The sequence below is a fragment of the Carcharodon carcharias genome, chromosome 16, assembly GCF_017639515.1.
Source record: "Carcharodon carcharias isolate sCarCar2 chromosome 16, sCarCar2.pri, whole genome shotgun sequence".
NCBI classification, from domain to species: domain Eukaryota; kingdom Metazoa; phylum Chordata; class Chondrichthyes; order Lamniformes; family Lamnidae; genus Carcharodon; species Carcharodon carcharias.
Genome location: NC_054482.1, coordinates 94705765 through 94723852, shown reverse-complemented (window position 1 = coordinate 94723852; position 18088 = coordinate 94705765). Strand labels below are relative to the sequence as shown.

At 48.0% G+C, this 18088-nt stretch overlaps 1 protein-coding gene across 1 annotated transcript in view; it reads left to right on the top strand.

The window, feature by feature from the left end:
- The window catches only part of LOC121288968, a 64589-nt gene extending 47745 nt beyond the window's left edge, over window positions 1–16844 (top strand). The window contains exon 3 of the mRNA XM_041207832.1: window positions 16620–16844. Within this exon, the coding sequence (XP_041063766.1) occupies window positions 16620–16648 (29 nt within the window). The 3' untranslated portion in view covers window positions 16649–16844. The remainder of the gene's footprint in view (window positions 1–16619) is intronic.
- Window positions 16845–18088: the final 1244 nt, after the last annotated feature.

Here is an 18088-nt window from a genome sequence, read left to right as displayed (position 1 = left end):
CGTCAAAGTCAGAGGGGGGAGTGGAATGCAATAGGACAACAGGTCCAGGGTGAGAGTCCAGTAGGTGAAGGTAATACTCCAGCTTAACTTGCTGAGAAATTTGAAAGGGCAGAATCCATCAACAAGAAAGATAATCACATGATTTTGTTTTCTAGCAAAATAAATTCGATTTAAAAGCCTGGTCATAAGTTTCATAGGCTGGGATTTTCAGTGAAATAAGCAAAGTCCAAAAGCGGGCAGGGAAATCGGAGAATGAGCCACCGACGGCAATGGCAGTATTTTCCTCCATATCGTGTGCCACTTCATTGAAAAATTTGAGAGGCACAGGTTTCACGTTGGATCGCTGGTGGGGCGGCCTCTGATTGGCCCACCCCGCTGTCACCTCAGGCCTTCTGTAATCTGGGTGCCATGTTTATAGCTCTATGCAGAGCTACCACTCTCTAAGGGATCAAGAGCTTGTGAAAAGTCATGGCTTCCAAAAGGAGGAAACATGCAGCTGCTAAATTCAGTGACAGTTCTCTCGAGCACCTGAATGCAGTAGAGGCCCACCGTGAAGTCCTCTACCCCGGCTGGTAACAAATCCAGCATGGGAAGCGATGGTGAGCACCAACGCCCTACAAAAGAGGACAGACAACCAGTGCAGGAAGAAGATGATCTCCTCCGTTACGCCAGGGTAAGTCATCCTTCTCATCAGTCTCAACTCAAACACTCGCAAACCCACTCACTCTCTCTCACACACTGTCATCTCCTCTGTGGATCGTGTCCTTATCCCATCCATGGCACCGTTCACCACCCACATATGCCAGGCATCCTTCTTATCTGACCTGGCAGGTATCCTGCTTCCACTCTCTCCATCTGTCTTCATGCAGGGCAAGCTGGCTCATAAGAAAAGGGAAAGATCCCAGTTCAGGGATAGAATGCCTCAACTGAAGATCCTGACCGACTTTGAGAATGGAGCCATCCATCTGGTCGATGAGGATGTGGATCGCTCCTATGCTGACGGTGGGGCTGGAGGCGCTCAACCAAATAAGGATCCTGTGCTACAACATCCGTCGCACAGCCATACTCTGAGTGATATCTTTTGTTCCGCAGTCCCCTGCCATGTAGAAATGATCTATCCTTTCTTTCGCAGGCACATCTGGGAATTATCCAAGGGCATCCACAAGCCAGGCCCTCAGATCAAGCCCCAAATACACCTTGGAAGAGGAATCTGATGACACCCTAATTGAAGACCAATCACATTGCTCACCTACACCCTTCACAGCAAAGAGACACACACCTCAGTGGAACCAAGTGCTAGAGTAGCCTCGGGGTCACAGTCTGGCGAGAACATCGCACTTATCTGATCCACAGCAGGCGGAGGCAAGGACATCCCAGGGTGCTGGCATTCAGAGGACAGCTGGAGACCGGGAATCCGCTGAGTTCGAGCCAAATGAGGAGCCTCTGGACTCGATTCTACCTTAGTTGCTGTAGCTGCAAAGACAAGCTCGGGAACATCAGGAAGGGATGTCTGCTGCATTCCTCAGATTGCAAGGCATGATGGAAGAATCCATTCGCCTTCAGACCAAGCTGATAGTACCAGCATGCCAACACACTGGGGTCAAACTGACAGGGTGGCAGCCACAATGGAGACCTTGGTCCAGGATATTAGTCCTGCATTGCTCTAGGAGCTGCACTCCATTCTGAAGCAGTTGCTGTCATTCATCAGTTCCAACGCGAGGGGGCAGGGCATCTCCAGCTGCCCCTTCCTCTCAAGGAGTCAGCCTGGGCACTCGGGCACCCATAGGGAGGAGGATCGGTGCCATCCACCCAGGTGACTGCAGGAGTGACTGGCCCATCTAAATCCCCTCGTCCTGTGACCCCAGCAGCTCCAGCTGTGCAGGGCGAGGAGAGTGGACCTGCCACACAGCAGGACCCCAAAAGCAGGCCGGGGCCCTCCAGGTCTCAGCCTCCAGAGGACGCCCATCAAGGTCAGCACAGGCAACAAGGCATAGCAGTCAGCAGGCTGCCTCCAACACCGCTGTGGTTGTCGGGGATGCACCAAGACATAACAGCAGAGTTAGGAAAGTCAAGAAGAAATAGTTGTACAATGTGGGTACGTGTGTTAATTACTTATACATAACGTTCACCAATATAAATAACACTCATCATCATGTCTCCTTGTCTATGGCCCCTTGTTATAATGAGGTGTGTTCGTGTCATACAGAAGTGAAACTTTGTGACTTCACTTTGTGCAGGGACCGAGTCATAGTCCAGGGCCTCTCCTGGTATGCAGTGCGTAAACCTCTGCCCACAATGATTGTCCCATCCCAAAGTCACAGCTCCCCTCAGTGCTGCATTGTGCCCCCAACCCACTGAAGCCCTTGCCCCAGCACCACACTGAAAGCCAGTCACAAAGAAGCAACTTTGGAGACTTGCCTGTGATACCTTCCCTCTCCCTCCCCCCCCCCACCACACTGCACCGAATCCACGGCGCCACCTCCTTCAGTTCCAATGGGGGGATGCTCATGAGTGCTATGCTAAATTGTGTGCACTCACCTCCAAGTTCGCCTGGAAGTTCAGGTTGCCAAGTGCACACCTTATAAAGGCAGTTGTAAATCACACTGTTCTGAAGTCACGTCAACCTGAGATTTAAATTTGACGTAGGGGGGATGATTCTGACACGTGGCCACAATATTGAGGTGCAAATTTAATAAAATTTAAGTTCCAGATGTTTGATGTTGGGAAACACAGCCCGCCATTGACGGAGGGAGGGGACAATCGCATCCTGGATTTACGTCACCTGGAAACATGGATAGGGCCTTCTTGCAAGATTTTCCAATCGTGCCACTGAACGTGTCTACCCCAATCAGACACGGAAAATCTAATAGGAGAATGTGGTTAACATTTCTAGATATATAGTAAAGTGTTTCATTCTAAGGCCAATGTCCTAGTTTGCATATAGTTCTCACTTGTCTACTGATAGTTTAGTTATACTAACAGTAAGAGCTAGAAATTCTTAGAAATGGAAGATGTGTTGCAATAGCATGCAACTTTTTCTAGTGAATCTGCAGGAAGGAACTTTGAAACTTCAATGGGATTTCACCACAGTGCAAAAACAACTACCTGTCCAATTATGTAGCCAATCAAGTCACATCTGCAGTAATTCTGTCAAAGTGCTAGTCGGTGAGATAATGAGGCATTTAACTGGCTGTGAGAGGTAGCATTTTTAGCCTTTTTGAGGTGGAAAGATATGAGGTCAAATCCTATTCTTATAGGTTTAAACATTTAATCTAGACTGGCACCTCAGGTTAATGGAGAGTACTGTCTTCATAATAAAATGTTAAGTCTCCTGCTAAAATACACACAAAGGGCGGAATCATCCCAGATTTGCACTAAGTGCGGTAACAGGCAGGAAAAAGGACATTTAACCCGCCGGCCACAATGACGGGTTTTTGTGCCATATCGTCCCATTCCCGACACGTTCCGCTTCCATTAGTAACGCATTCCCGGGAAACAGGCCTCTGACTGGACAGCCCTGCCATCACCTCAGGCCTCCAGTAATCTGGGCACCCCTGCACAGAGCTAGCCCTCTCTAAGGCATCGGAAGCTGCTGGAAACTCATGGCTGCCAAAGGGAGGAAACATGCTGCCCCCAAATTTAGCATCATCACCCTCGAGTGCCTATTGAACACAGTGGAGGCCTGTCGTGAAGTCCTCTACCCCCTCCAGTCTGGGCCAGGGCCAGCAAGCAAGGTGACAAATCCAGCATGTGAGGTGGTGGCAGTGGTGGCCAGCACCAATGCCCTGCAAAAGAGGACAGCCACCCAGTGCCAAAAGAGGATGAATGATCTTCTCTGTACTGCCAGGCTAATGCACTCTTCTCATCACTCTCAAATCTCACACTTTCAAACCCATCACATATCCACAGGGATCTCACTCACTGCCAGTTCAAGGGACATCACCATTCACTCTCACACACACACCTTCATCTTCCCTGCACGTCGTGTCCTCATCCTGTCCATGGTACCACTCACCACCCACACCTGCCAGGCATCCTTATCATCTGGCCTGGCAGGCGTCCTGCTTACACTCCCATCATCTGTATTCATGCAGGACAAGTTGGCGCACAACGAAAGGGAGAGGTCGCAGACTGGTGGAGGAATGCTTGACCTCAAAGGTCCTAACAGACTTTGAAAATAGAGCCATCCAGCTGATCAGCAATCTGGCCTGTTCCTGTGCTAATGGTGAGATCGGCGGTGCTCAACCAAGTGAGGATCCAGAAGTGCAACATCCATCAGACAACTATGCTGTGAGTTAGTTCCCCTGTTGCGCAGTCCCCTGCCAAGCACTAATTGTTTCTCCTTGCTTTCGCTGGCACATTTGGGAAGCAGCCGGGGGTGTCCATGACCCAGGTCTTCGACTCAAGCTCGAAGAAACCTCAGAAGAAGAATGATGAAACATTCACTGAAGACCCGTCACAGCGCTCACCCACACCCTCCATCAGCACAGAGACGCACACCTTGGTGGGACTTTGTTCTAGAGTAGCCTCAGGGTCACAATCTGGTGAGCACATGGCACTGACTGATCCACAGCAGGCAGTGGCAAGGATTTTCCAGGTCTCTAGCACTCTGGGAACTGCTGGAGACCAGAAATCTGCTGAGTCCAAATCAGATGAGGAGCCTCTGGACTCAGTCGTACCTCAGGTTGCTGGCGCTGCAAAGGCAAGCTCGGGAACATCAGGAAAGGATGTCTGCTGCATTCCTCAGATTGCAGAGCATGTTGGAGGAGTCTGTCTGCCTTCATTCTGAGGTGATAGTGGCAGCCTGTCAATTCACCAAGGTCAACACTGGTAGGATGGCGACCACCATGGAGACCTTGGTCCAGAATATCAGTCCTGCACTGCTGCATGGGATGAGCTCCATCGTTGATGCCCTCTGCCGGGCTCCACCAGACTGGTCCAAGCACAGGAAGCTCATTTTCAACATTCCAATGGTTTGCTGCAACTCGCACTGTGTTGCAGCATGAGCCTCATTGTGCCTCCTCTCTGCCACACTCTGGGGCCGCTGCACAGGCATCAGCCACGTCCTCTGTGGGTAGCCCTTGGTGTAAAACTAGAGCATCGGGGTTACTTTCATGGCCACTGGCAGTGGATACCCTCCGAGTCCCCATGGAGTCAAATCCTGCAGCAGGTGACGTATATGACCAACCTGTTTCCTGGGCATGCACAGTCTTCGGCGACACTAGTTCTTGGTTATCTGCATGAATGACGAGTGCCTGTATACCCTGGGTCTAGCTAGGCATCAATCCATGACGACTCACTGTGGCTCTTCAGCGGTATGCACAGGAACCCTAGCAGCCCCTTCTTGAGGGTGCTGCTCCTCTCTCTGGCCAGCCAGGCACCTCCATTGCTCTCTTCTCTGTCACCTTTGCTCCCTGTAAACCATGAGGCATACAGCTAGTTCACCAGGCTTTGTGCTCCTGATGTACTCCTCCTGCAGGATGAAAGAAAGAGACGCATGTGTTGGCATTAGTCTCCTAGGGACCTCTCATGGTTACATGTGCAGCTCCAGCTCCATCTCAAGGTCGCTTAACACATGCCGCAGAGTGCTAGCTACCACTTGGATGGCCAGAGTTTAGTGCGCTGCATGGGTGCCCAAAACCCATCAACCTCCACCCCGGTCCACATAACAGTTGGTGGCAGCTTTGCCCACTGGACTGCATGTTGTGCTGTCCGCTCAGGTGGAGGCATTCTCCTAACCCACAATGCGAGGCTGTGCTATTAGCTTGAAGCATGGGGGACACTGGTCCAAAACTTAATGAAGACATTGCAAGGGGCTGTGAGCGCCTCCACCAGTGACTGCTCCATAGCCAGCTTTCGCAAGGAGATTGTACAACTTGCCCAGTTGTCCAATTATTCTGCACCCCCCTAAAATGCTTAATTTGCAGTCTGTGCCCAAGGAGTGCAAAGCTCAGGAGCATTTGGTGGCACTTTCAGGCCTCCAGGTTGCTTGAGTGGGCAGATAAGCTAGAAGCACAGACTGCAAGCACACCACTGTAGCTGCGCCTGGACTCTGAGCTGTGGATGAATGCTCACTTTTTATACAAGGTTTCCCTAATGCGTGGCCGCTTCCCTAACCCCCCTGCATGTGCTTGTGCATTGCTATCAGACCCTGCTACCTTGCCCCCCCCTGCCCCCACTATCCCCGCACCTCATCCCATTGACGGACAGAGCGATCACAAACTGGTTTCATGATAGTCTAAACCGATTTTTGGCCTTCTCGCCATATTCTGCTCTCATGCCCGCCATGACGCACGTGCCAACGGGGGTGGAAAATTCCAGCCAAGATAAGGTCCAAGGCACTACGCAGAGGAATGCGTGGAGTTCTGCTACTGTTCTGGCTGATGCTCGCCATTGACTTACCATCACCAAAACAAACCAATTAATTCAAAAGCAAAGTACTGCGGTTGCTAGAAATCTAAAATAAAAACCGAAAATGCTGGATAAACTCAGCAAGTCTGGCAGCATCTGTGGAGATAGAAACAGAGTTAACCTTTCGAGTCTGTATGACTCTTCATGAAACTAATTAAGCCATTTATTTAGTATTTTCTCTTTGCAGGACCTTGATGTGCCTAGTTTTAGAAATTGCATTAGACCATCAATTATTACATTATCATGGCACAATCTCTACTGTTTGTTCCTTCTAGAAAAAAACTAGCATCCAGCTGGAAAGAGATGAATCCCTTACAGCCTTCAAGGGGGGAAGCCTGAATAGGGTACCATGATATGTCCAAAGAGCTACATTACCGAGAACTGTTAAATCTCCTGGTGGCGAATAGTGGATGAACAGCACCCCAAAATAGACAACTTACAGTGCTATAACAACAGTGCTCACAGAACCTCTAATGATGAAATAATGGGCAGAATTTTCTATTTTTGAAACTAAGTGCCGTGGTGGGTGGGTTCCACGGCATTTCCCACTGGTTGGAGTGGTGGGAAATTGCGCGTGATTTTGTGCTCAGAAGCGGATTAATTATGCATAGTTGAGTATCTCTCTGAATCACCTGGCCAGTCAGGAACTGATTTGTCCACCCTGCCATTACCTAATGGAGTCAAAGGTCCAGGCACCATATTTAAACACCATCCGAGCAGACACGTTTCACACTTTCCTGCCCAGCTGTCTTCAGGAGACCGATAGAGGTAGCTGCAAGCAAAGCGACGAAAGATGCACACAAGGTTTAGCCACAACTCCCTTGAGGCTTTGATAAGAATATTACACCAGCACCAGAATGTGCTGTATCCAAACGATGACTCCAGGAAGCACACCAGCCTCAACTCTCTGGCCTGGGAGGCAATAGCAGGGCAAGTCAGCACCACTGGCAACCACCCCCGTAACGCTATCCAGTGCAGGAAGAGGATGAATGACCTCATCCACTCTGCCAGGGTATGTTAACCTTCAGCTCAGTCCAATTTCAAACTCTTATCATGGCATCATGCACTCAAAGGGCCACACTCTTCAGGGATCTCACACAACATTAGCAGGAGACACATATCAGCACTGTTTGTCTCCAGATACTTTCACAACACCACCATTTCATCTATCATGCTGCACAAACTCCATCTTCAGCCCTTTCTGGGGAGGGCTCACCACACACAAGGGTAATGCATGTTTCCCAACCTCTGCTCCATCCCTTCTCATCACATTCCTTCCTTATGTCTTCATGAAGTCCAAGCTTGCTCACAACAGAAGAAGGGACAGCCAGCAAAATTGAGCTCAGCAAATTTAAGGAGGATGCTGCAGAGCTAGCTGGGGAGGACAGGGATCAATCTTGTGGGGAAGGCGAAATCAGCTTCTCCCAGCAACCTAGTACGAATGAGACCTCCATGAGTTGATCAACTCCTGACGTTCACAGTGAGTAACCTGCAATCTTGTATTCTCGTGAACTAAGTCTATCTTTTCTCTCTTACTGGCATTAGTAGGTCCAGGCAGAGGAATAAGGCCAACATAAGCCCCAGTCCCCAGCCCACCTCAGACAAGGATGCTGAGGAGCCATTTGAAGAAGATCCCTTACTGCTTTACCCACACCCTCCACTAGCACAGAGGCATGCACCCTAGTGGGTCATAGTTCTAGATTGGGTTCAGGTCACTTTCTAGAGAACACCTCACTGACATCTACACAGGAGTTGGAGGCAATAACAGCTGAGGGCTCAGGAACTCGGAGGACTGCAGAAGGGCCACCGAGACAATGCTGGAGATGCAACAGGCAGTGGAACATCAGGCTGAGATGCAAGAGTCAGTCAGCAGACTGGCCAAAGGATGGAGGAGTCTGTCTGTGTTCGGTCTGATATTGTGGCTCCTGCGTACAAGCACCCTGAGGTCACCAAGGGAAGGGTGGCAACCACCTTGGAGACCTTTGGTCCAGAAGATCCTAACAGATTTGTGCTCAGACCTGCACGCAATGGCTATAAGCATTTGTGGGGTCCATCAGTGGCTAGGTGAGGGAAAGGGTGCGAGGGGGTGGTGGGTGCCACTCTCCATGTGGTCCTTCTGACAGGGATGATGAGCATCAGCCAGATGCATAAGGGGCTCCAAGGGCGTCCAGCCACTCAGAATCCTCTCTATCTGTGACCCCATCAACTCCAGCTAGTCAGGCCAAGGAGCGTGTATCTGCCTCTGAGCAGGAGCCCTTATCAGGCTGGGTCCTCCTGTTTCTTATGTTGTTGATTATCCAGGCGGAATATTAAAATCAGTCCCTCTACTTGTTAGGTCACCTGGGTTAGAAGACAAAATGTGTTGGCGTGTGTTTGGAGTTCTCAGGAACAAAGGGGAGATTAAGACCAGTATTCACCTAATTTCTAAGTCTATCTTAATCAGTTTAGTAAATTTAATATAAGGTTGTATTACCCTTCCCATCTGTTTCTTCCAAAAACCTGGCTCCTTCTGCCTATTGGATTTTTTGATCTTCCTTATGTTTATAGAACAAACTGTTTAATGCATGTTAACAATCCTAACGCATGTTAACAATCCTAACTTGCCACCGGCTTCTCTTGTCCAATGATAGCGTTTCATATATTTTCTTCAAACTTTTACAATCCACTTGTTTTTAAGTTTTCTTCTTGGAGATATTTACAATCTCGTCAGCACAGGTTCAACAATGGAGCATGACTTAACCCAGACATTCAGAAGTGATCTGTTCATTCTCATTATTCTTCCTTCATGTTTCTTTAATTCAATTTATGGCTTTGTTGATGTAGCTCAGTATTTTCTCTAAGGTTGCTCTTCATCAGGGTCACTAGTTTTACTGGATTCTTGTCTGACACCACGAAGATACTATTTATATATATTTCACAGCGTAGGAGAAAGGCATCATGTTACAAATGGCAGAACACAGAGTTCAGGTGCTCAATTCAATTATTTTAAGCAAATACAAAATACAATTACACATTCAAACATAATGGAAACTATGTAAACTTGTCACAGTACAACTACATCCTTCCTTAATAAACAAATACAGTTTTAACATTGGCATGAGTACTTAACCCTTACAATTAAGTTTGCATAAAATTGAACTAATTCAAACTTGTGCTTGTCTAAAAATTATTATGCATTCCAACGATATACAACAACCATAATCTATGTACCATAAATACTATAGTAGGTGCTACCAAATTCAGCAGTGAAGATTTCAGTGTTACAGGAAGAAAGCACAGTAGGAATATACTTCATGAATGCTGCATCACTTGTTGCTGTGTGCTTTAGGGATCTAAAATCCACGGTGCAATTAAAGAGGTCAGACTGAATTGAGAGGACTTTCAGAGGAGTGATTGAAAGAGCCTGTTGCATTTCGCGGTATCAACTTTAACTTCTGGCCTGGTTACTCTAATCCACTGAGCTGTCGCGGGGTGAGCACAATATCGGGCAACCTGGAAGGTGTCAGGCTGTGGATGGTATGCAAGTCTAGGGAAGCACTCCTGGTTTCGCAAAGAAAAAAAATTCAAACTTGCGTTTTCAGGTCCTTTCACTTTCATGCCAATAAAACTGTTCGGAGGACATAAGGAGTATTCTTGGACCAATTCTGCCCTAAAATGGCATTTGGAATCCTGTGTGTCATAGAATCCTGATTTGCATATTAAACAGGAATACTGCTTGAAATGGGCTTTGGCTGCCCAGTGGTAGGCCCATGTAGTAGAAGTGACAGTGGGCACAACATCTGTGTTAATGGGCTAGTATGTCCACCTGGGAACCCACTTAGAGAATTGCCTCGCTATTGATTTTGACAAGTTAAAATTGATCCCCGAGTGCTAGGCATAATACATTGTCATCTTGTATCTCTTCAATATTAGGGGCTACTTTTAGTGAAAGTGTACAGTATCCCAACGTTGAGTACAGCGCAAGTCATTCCTGCCACAGTTGTGAGGTATCACTAGGCAACAAACACATGGAGACAGAGGGCGGAATTTTACTCCTCGCGGGCAGGCCTGCGCCCAACCTGATCAGGTGTAAAATTGTGCGAGATGACGTCGGGCGAGTGTCCCAAAGTCAATCCGCATGTGCAAGACATCAGACGTCATCCTGCTCGCACGCAATCTTCAGCTCAGCAGGCACACACGGGTATTGGAGCCACACCCGCCAGCAATTAAAAGGCTACTTAAGGCCATTAAAAACCCAATTGATCCCAATTTTACATTGCCTGTGTGATTTCACATTCATCATGTGGGCAAAATAGGCAGGCGGGCAGCCCATTTTCTGCAAAATCTCATCCAAGGGCAGGATAAAAAGGGTCAGCAGCATTGCTGTTGTGAGTAGTGAGGAGTTTAGAAGATAGTTTGCTGCTGGTTGCTTATTTGAACTTGGCAGCTTCATCTCAGCTCTGAGCTTCATTCTCAGCATTTCCACGCTTCATTTCAGGACCTATTGGTGTCTCCAAGGCCCCCGGAGGATTTTGACCATGTGGACCCTTCCAGGTATCAGACAGCCTTCTGTTACCCAGGTAATGGGGATTGTGCTCTCTGCTGGGGGCACCTCCTCTGAGGAGGAAGAGAGGGACAGAAGGAAGAGGCGGTTGGGTGTCCCAATGCAGCTTCCAGGGGAGCGACCTGTGAGAGGAGAGGCGCAGGCACAATGGTGCAGGGCCAGCAGGTAGCCCAAGGCGTAATGGGCCGCAGAAGACACCACTGTCCTGCTGCCAAGGTTTACAGGCAGCAATACAGCTACTGCAATATGTCCAAGGTGCAATGCCAAAGGAGGCTCCACCTCTCCAGGGAGACTGACCTCCATTTGTCGCATGATTGGACCTGAGATCAGCTCCAACTGTGTAGGTGGAAACCCCATGCCAGTGGCTCTGAAAGTCACAGTGGCCCTCAACTTCTATGCCTCCGGCTCTTTCCAGGGGTCAGTGGAGGACCTTTGTGGAGTGTCCCAATCAGCTGGCCACAGTTACATCAAGCTGATGACAGAAGCTCTGTTCAGGTAGTAATGAAATTTATTTATTTCCATACGGACGAGGCCAGCACGGCTGAGTGAGCCAGAGGGTTTGCAGTGATTTTGGGGGTCCCCCACGTCCAGAGTGCAATCGACTGCACACATCATGGTGCCAGTGGGTTAGCCGGGTGCATTGGTCAACAGGAAGGGATTCCAATCAATGAACGTCCAGATGGTTTGTAACCGCAAGAGGCAGTTTCTGCAAGTCAGTGCAAGGTACCCTGGCAGCTCCCAAGACGCTTATATCCTGAGACACCCCCAGGTGCCAAGGCTATTCGGTGCTCCAGCCCAACTGGATAGATGACTGCTGGGTGACAAGGGCTTTCCATTGAAAAGGTGGCTTATGACACCTCTCCGCCACCCAAGAGCAGAGACCGTGCAGCATTATAATAAGAGTCATGCCTCTAAAATGTGCTAGAGATGATCATAGGTCTTCTGAAGATGCACTTCCAATGCCTAGACCGCTCAGAGGGAGCACGACAATACCCCCCAGAGCGGGTGTCACAGATAGTGGTTGCTTGCTACACTCTCCACAATCTGGCACTGGTAAGGGGCGACCCGTTGGAGGACGACGATCTTGACACAGCTCCACAGACCACAGATGATGAATCCAGCAGTGAGTCAGAAGGGGAGCACGGTGGGGAGAATGCTGAGTGCATGGAGACAGACCTCTGTATTGTTCAGGGAGGCAGGGACACCAGAGATGCCTTAATCAAACAATCCTTCAGCTAGGCTCTCAAAGATTTGCTTCCACCTCATGCCAGGGCTGCAGCCTCCATCCCGGGATGTCTGAAATGACCCTTTCATTTGAACCTAAAGTCACTTAGTGCCTGTGCAGTAAATTATTGAGCCATTCACGTCCATCATTAGATACTGGCATATCCTGCATCAAAAGAAAACTAAAGCATACTCAGGCCGTTATGACAAAAGTAAAATTTATATAATTTTCACTCTCAAAATAAATTAATATTACCATCTCTGGTGTTCATGGCCACACCAGTAAACATATGAACAAAACATTACAGAACAGAAGATCATCCGTGAACAGTCCCTCTTGTGCACGTGGTGTCTTGAACTTATGTTTACGAGTGTTGTGTCCTGGTGCCCTCCCCTCACTGCCAGCAGCATTGGAGGCAGCTGGCTGGCTCTGGTGTCTTGTTGGCCTTGATGACCTTGGCGGTCATCCTCTGGCCAGTGGAGCTTGTGCTGGCCCCCCCTGGGAGGGAGCGGCTGTTGCCACGGCTGGCATCTCCCAGTCATCACAGCCTCATCAGATGCCACGTTCACTGGCAGAGGGGTGGAGGGGCTGCTGCCGCCCTCAAGGGCAGTGCCTTGAGAGGAGCCCACAGAGATGACAGGCAGCCTTTGCACCAACGTGAGGCCGCTCTGGACCTCCCTGTTTGCCATTGATGGACAGGCACCTAGCTGGGATACTGGGTACCTCATCCACCTCCCACACTGGCACTGACCACCTGAGGTCATTGCCTGTATGAGGGCTTGCAGGTCCAAGTGCAACCCCAGGAACCCCTGATTCTGTCCCTTTAGCTGTCTCTCCATGAAAGTCGCCACTCTCTCAATGGAGGAGGCAGTGCGTTTGGCCATGAGGGTCAGCGCAGTGCTCATGCTCCGCATGGACTCCTGCACAATAGAGACCATGGCAAGGATACCCTCACAGATTTCCGCCAGATCCTCCCGCATATCCCTCCGGACATCCAGCATCTGCCATCTAATGGATGACTCCAGAGGCTCATTATCTGCCTTAAACTCAGCATCATTCTGGTCTCCAGCAGTCCTCTGACTGCCGGCAGCATAGGCACTCTCTGCCTCTGCCTGCACCTCAATTGAGTGTGAAAAGCCCTCACCAATGTGCACTGACATTCTAGCCAATGATCTAATGCCCAACGAGGTGCTGGTTCAGAGAGCGGGTGTGACGCAGGTGCATCTGAAGCCAGGTGGCACTCTGGTGTCAGGGGTGGCTCTGCAAGGTCCTGCGAACAAGTGGCTGCTGGCGAATCTAAGGGAGAAGAAGGAGATGTCATTACTTTACGTCATCATGCTGTCACTGTGTATGCCAGGCACTCTGGTGAGACAATGGAGATCTGCATCATGGTGCCCTCATCTTTCAATGACCAACGGGGAGTCCAGTTTTGAGGCTTCCATCAATGAAGAGACTACCCAAGAATGTTTGCACAATCTGAAACTCATCATTTTCACCTTCGTCAGAGACCCATGCCTCTCCGCCACTGGCTGAGCAAGGTGGGTGGCAACTCTCCAGCTCCAAGGTGTCCAGTTCTAATCTCACCAATATTAGGAGGTTTGGAGGTGCCTCCGCCTGTCCTTGACCTCTCCATGTTGTGATGGGTCACCTTCTCCTGAAAGAACAGAGAGCATTGATTAGTCAACTCTCTACCTGCAGTCTGGCCAACCCCACCTGAGGAACACCTTGCAGGGCACATCCAAGTCGTGGCTCTTGAGTTGCAAGGCACTCAGCCCAAGCAGCCAGGGCTCACCCACTTGGCCAGCTCCAGTGTTATTGACAGTTGGCACTCAGACTCTAACACCCCTGAGCTCCACAGGGGAGAGGGACAGCCAGACCTTAACACTTCTCCACACTGATCCATGCCAACTCAGTACTCACCCTTCCTGAGCACAGCAGGTCATTGAACCTTTTGCAGCACTGCACCCATGTGCGCCGCACTAAGTCGTGGCTGCTGACCTCGGCTGCCACCTCCTCCCACACATTTTGTCTGGTGCAGTGGCCGCTTCCTACCATCCCTGGGAACAAGGGTGTCCTGCCTGACACCCACCTCCTCCAGGAGGACCACAAGGCACTCATCCGAAAAACAGGGGGCTGAGTGCCTACCCAACCTGCCCTCCCACCTGACATCTCCAGCTGCTGTTGAGGCCATAGCTTCAGTCTGCAGACTGTTGAATATGATTCTCCCCTGGCAACTTTCAGGAAACATCTTGTGCCATTTTTAAACTGCCTACCGTTTCGTCATTGGACCCGGCGCCTGACAGGCCCCCACCTGGACCTTCCTGACCCTTAGGAAGACGTGTTTCGTGCTGGGCGGGCCTTAATTGGCCAGCCAGCATGAAATCAAGGTCGTGGGCCGATTGCAGTTGGGGTCCTGTTTCCTGATCGCTCCCGGGCTGGCCGATTGCCACGCCCAACAAGGGTAAAATTGTAATCCCAAGGAGCATGCAGAATCCTACCCTATTCCTTCAGAGTACACATATAGAACAGAGGTACATAAAAGCCTACATGTATACAATCAATGATATCCTGAATTCCAGAGAAGCCATAGATATAGAAATATATTGACCCAGATCTTCCAGTCTCTGGATAGTCGGACACCAGTCATGCCCAGGAAGATGCGCTATGGGACCCCACAGAAGTCCCAATGCAGGGATTCCATGGGAATGGCCTGGGAAGTTTGAACTTCTGATAGTCAATTCCCCTGCTTCTAAGACTGTTTGAATTCTCCAACTCAGATTTAGAGTCAGAGACTGAGGACAGTTTTGACGTACTTACCTGGGTAGTTATGCAGGAAATGTTACACAAGATAAAAGCCTGGTTCAATACCTGGGCAATTATACAATTGACTCCCCAGTCACTCTGACCCAAATCAACTACCCCCTGACTTGGCCCGATTCCCCCACCGGACTAGCCCCCAACCCAACTCTCCTGACCCACCTACCCACTCAATCACCTGTCACCCAACCTACCTCCCCCACCTACCCACCGCACCCACCTACCTACCCACATGGCAACCTACCCACTTATCTTACTCACCCTACAGACTTACCTTACATACTGACCTTCTCTCCGTAGATATTTTCAAAGCTGGTTTGGGACATTTAAACTCTTTACTTACTGAAATACAGCAGCTAGTGCTGTAAAAAGGAAGCATGGTTTCGGAACTGATTTTCTGTACAAGGTTTGCTGCACTGGGCAGATGTGAAGGACCCTCCATCAGTAGACTGCCCTGAAATATCATGGGAAGGTAAGTGCGCATTTTTTTGTCTGATCAGGATCGGAAATAGGGTTTCCAATCTTGATCAAAAGATCTGGACCTATGCCAACCTCTTGCTGCTGTTCAAACCCAAGTCTGTTTAGGTCTTTGCATGGTCACTTATTTTAGGCAGTGTTGCACAGCAACCTGGCACAGAAGTTTCTTCTATTCAGTCACAGGAAAAATATATTAAAAGTGAAGACTATGCTGATTTTCATTGTGATTGGTGATGGTGCCAATTCTTGCCAGGCCTAGTCCTGAAATGATAGCTCTTAGTGCCAACCTGCTTTTCTGTATCAGAGTCTCCTCAGGGACATCCGTGGGGCCTTGGCAGTTGGTTCTTGCATAGCACAGATCGTGTTTGGATAACTCCTAAGGGGGTATCCCCTCTATCTTCTGACCATCTATGTTAAATGAGGTCAGAAGCTTAGCAATTTGATTGTTATAATTCGCTTTTCTCAAATGCATCAACAAACCAAAGGCTTAAACCAATAAGTATCACAAAAGCAGGGCTGCCAAAAGAGGCTGGGAAGGGAGCCCTGCAAAGACTGGTGTGTGGGCTCTCCTCCCAGACTCTAGTAGTCAAGGCACTGAAGGAATTTGCTTATATATCAGGGAGGTTTGGGGAATTAGACCAGGAAATTCTGAAGTTTACATGTAAAACGGTGCAAATTTCTATGTTTTGTACCCTTCCTAACTAGTAAATATTTTTCTATCAATGCTGAAAATACTAATCAGTATTAGCATTCTTTATCTGTTTACTCAGCGAGATTAACTTCATATTTATGAATTCTTGGGCAATTTTGAGGGGCATGGCGTGATTCCATGCAGCCTTTCTTGCTTCTCGCATATAATCAATAATACTAGACTTATTTTTCTCAGATCCATCATCCTTTGTTTCTCCTTAACTTAAAATGATCTTAAAATATGCACTCTTCCTCCTCTCTTAGGTTTTAACTTGTTCTTTGCCTGGATCACCATGTGGAAATATTAACCATCCCCTCCCCAATCACCTTTCCTTCCTGTGATTCTTAGTGATGTCCTGCATAACGATCTTGGACCTTTCAGTTGGGTTTCTATAATAGCAATGTGTTAAGAATGGGCATCTATGGATAAACTAACAATATGCCATTTATCTACAGGACAGAAGAGCAACAAAAACATGCCATAAGACTGCTCAGACCCTGCGCTGGGAGGCTCGTATATATGCTAGCAACTACAGAAATGAATAGCACTCCTAGAGGAATACAGTGAATTCATATGCATACTGCAGCAATTAAGCTACCCTAAAACTTGTTCATCTATGTGCATACCCAAAGGCCGCCATGTTCTGCACTTCATATGCTTTGAGTTGTTACGTGATTAATAAACCTATTCAATCATTTAAAACATTCTTTTAACTCTCTTTAATGATGAACATAATACAATTGTTCATGTCCAATTTGAATCCTGCTTTTATTTTCCCCCAGGGTTAAAAATTTCAGTTTACATGAGTGGATGGAGTATGTGAATTCAATGAAATGAACTCTGCTACTATCCCTACAACTGGTCAAAAGTTTAAAAACAAAAAACTGCGGATGCTGGAAATCCAAGACAAAAACAGAATTACCTGGAAAAACTCAGCAGTCTGGCAGCATCGGCGGAGAAGAGTACAGTTGACGCTTCGAGTCCTCATGAAGGGTCATGCTGCCGATGCTGCCAGACCTGCTGAGTTTTTCCAGGTATTTCTGTTTCTGTTTTGGTCAAAAGTTTAGTTTGTTGAACATGATGGCAAATGGGTAAACATGTGAAACTAATAATTCTAAAATTATTTTATTTGTAGAAGTATTTACAGGAACATGTTAATGTGAAATTTAAATATATTAAAAGGATACTAGTTTCTGTAATTCACCAAATACATTTCATTGCAAGATGTGTTATAATTATTTTTTTAAAAGGGCATTTGCAAAAGATGCTTCTAATTGTATTCCTGATTAAAGCAAAAGCCAAATCTTCGGGAATCCCTACCAAAGAGGGTTGGCACCAGATAGAAATTAGTACATGTGGTACACCCTGTGTTGCAGAACATGCAGTATCATTTCTTTTGTAATGAATGGGCTTAAGTTTAAAAATATAAACGGAAAATGCTGAAAATACTCAGCATTGGAAGCAAAGTTGATGACATTTTCTAGTTCAAATCAAGAACAGGAAACAGCACTGATATAGTTATTGGTGTTCTGGAGAGGTGAGGGAGGGAAACTGAGTATAGGGCTGGAACAAAGAATTTCCATATATCCCATGAAAATGCCGCTAGGTTTAGCTAGGACCAGCATTTCCTCTATTTTTTTGTGCGTGACCTATTTGGCTTGATGCCACAACCAAATATATTTACCCCCACTCCATGATACCCTTGTCCACTCCTCAATCATCCCAACTTCCTCTTCCTTTCCCACTGCACCTTTCTACACAAGCACAGGAGATGCAACACCTTCACTTTTAACTCCTCCCCACCCTCCAGGGCTGCAAAAGTGATTTACTTATACTTATTTTTATTTAGTATACTGTATTTACTGTTCAATTTGTAGCCTCCTCCTACATTAGAGACTAAATGCCAAATTAGATGGGGACTTTG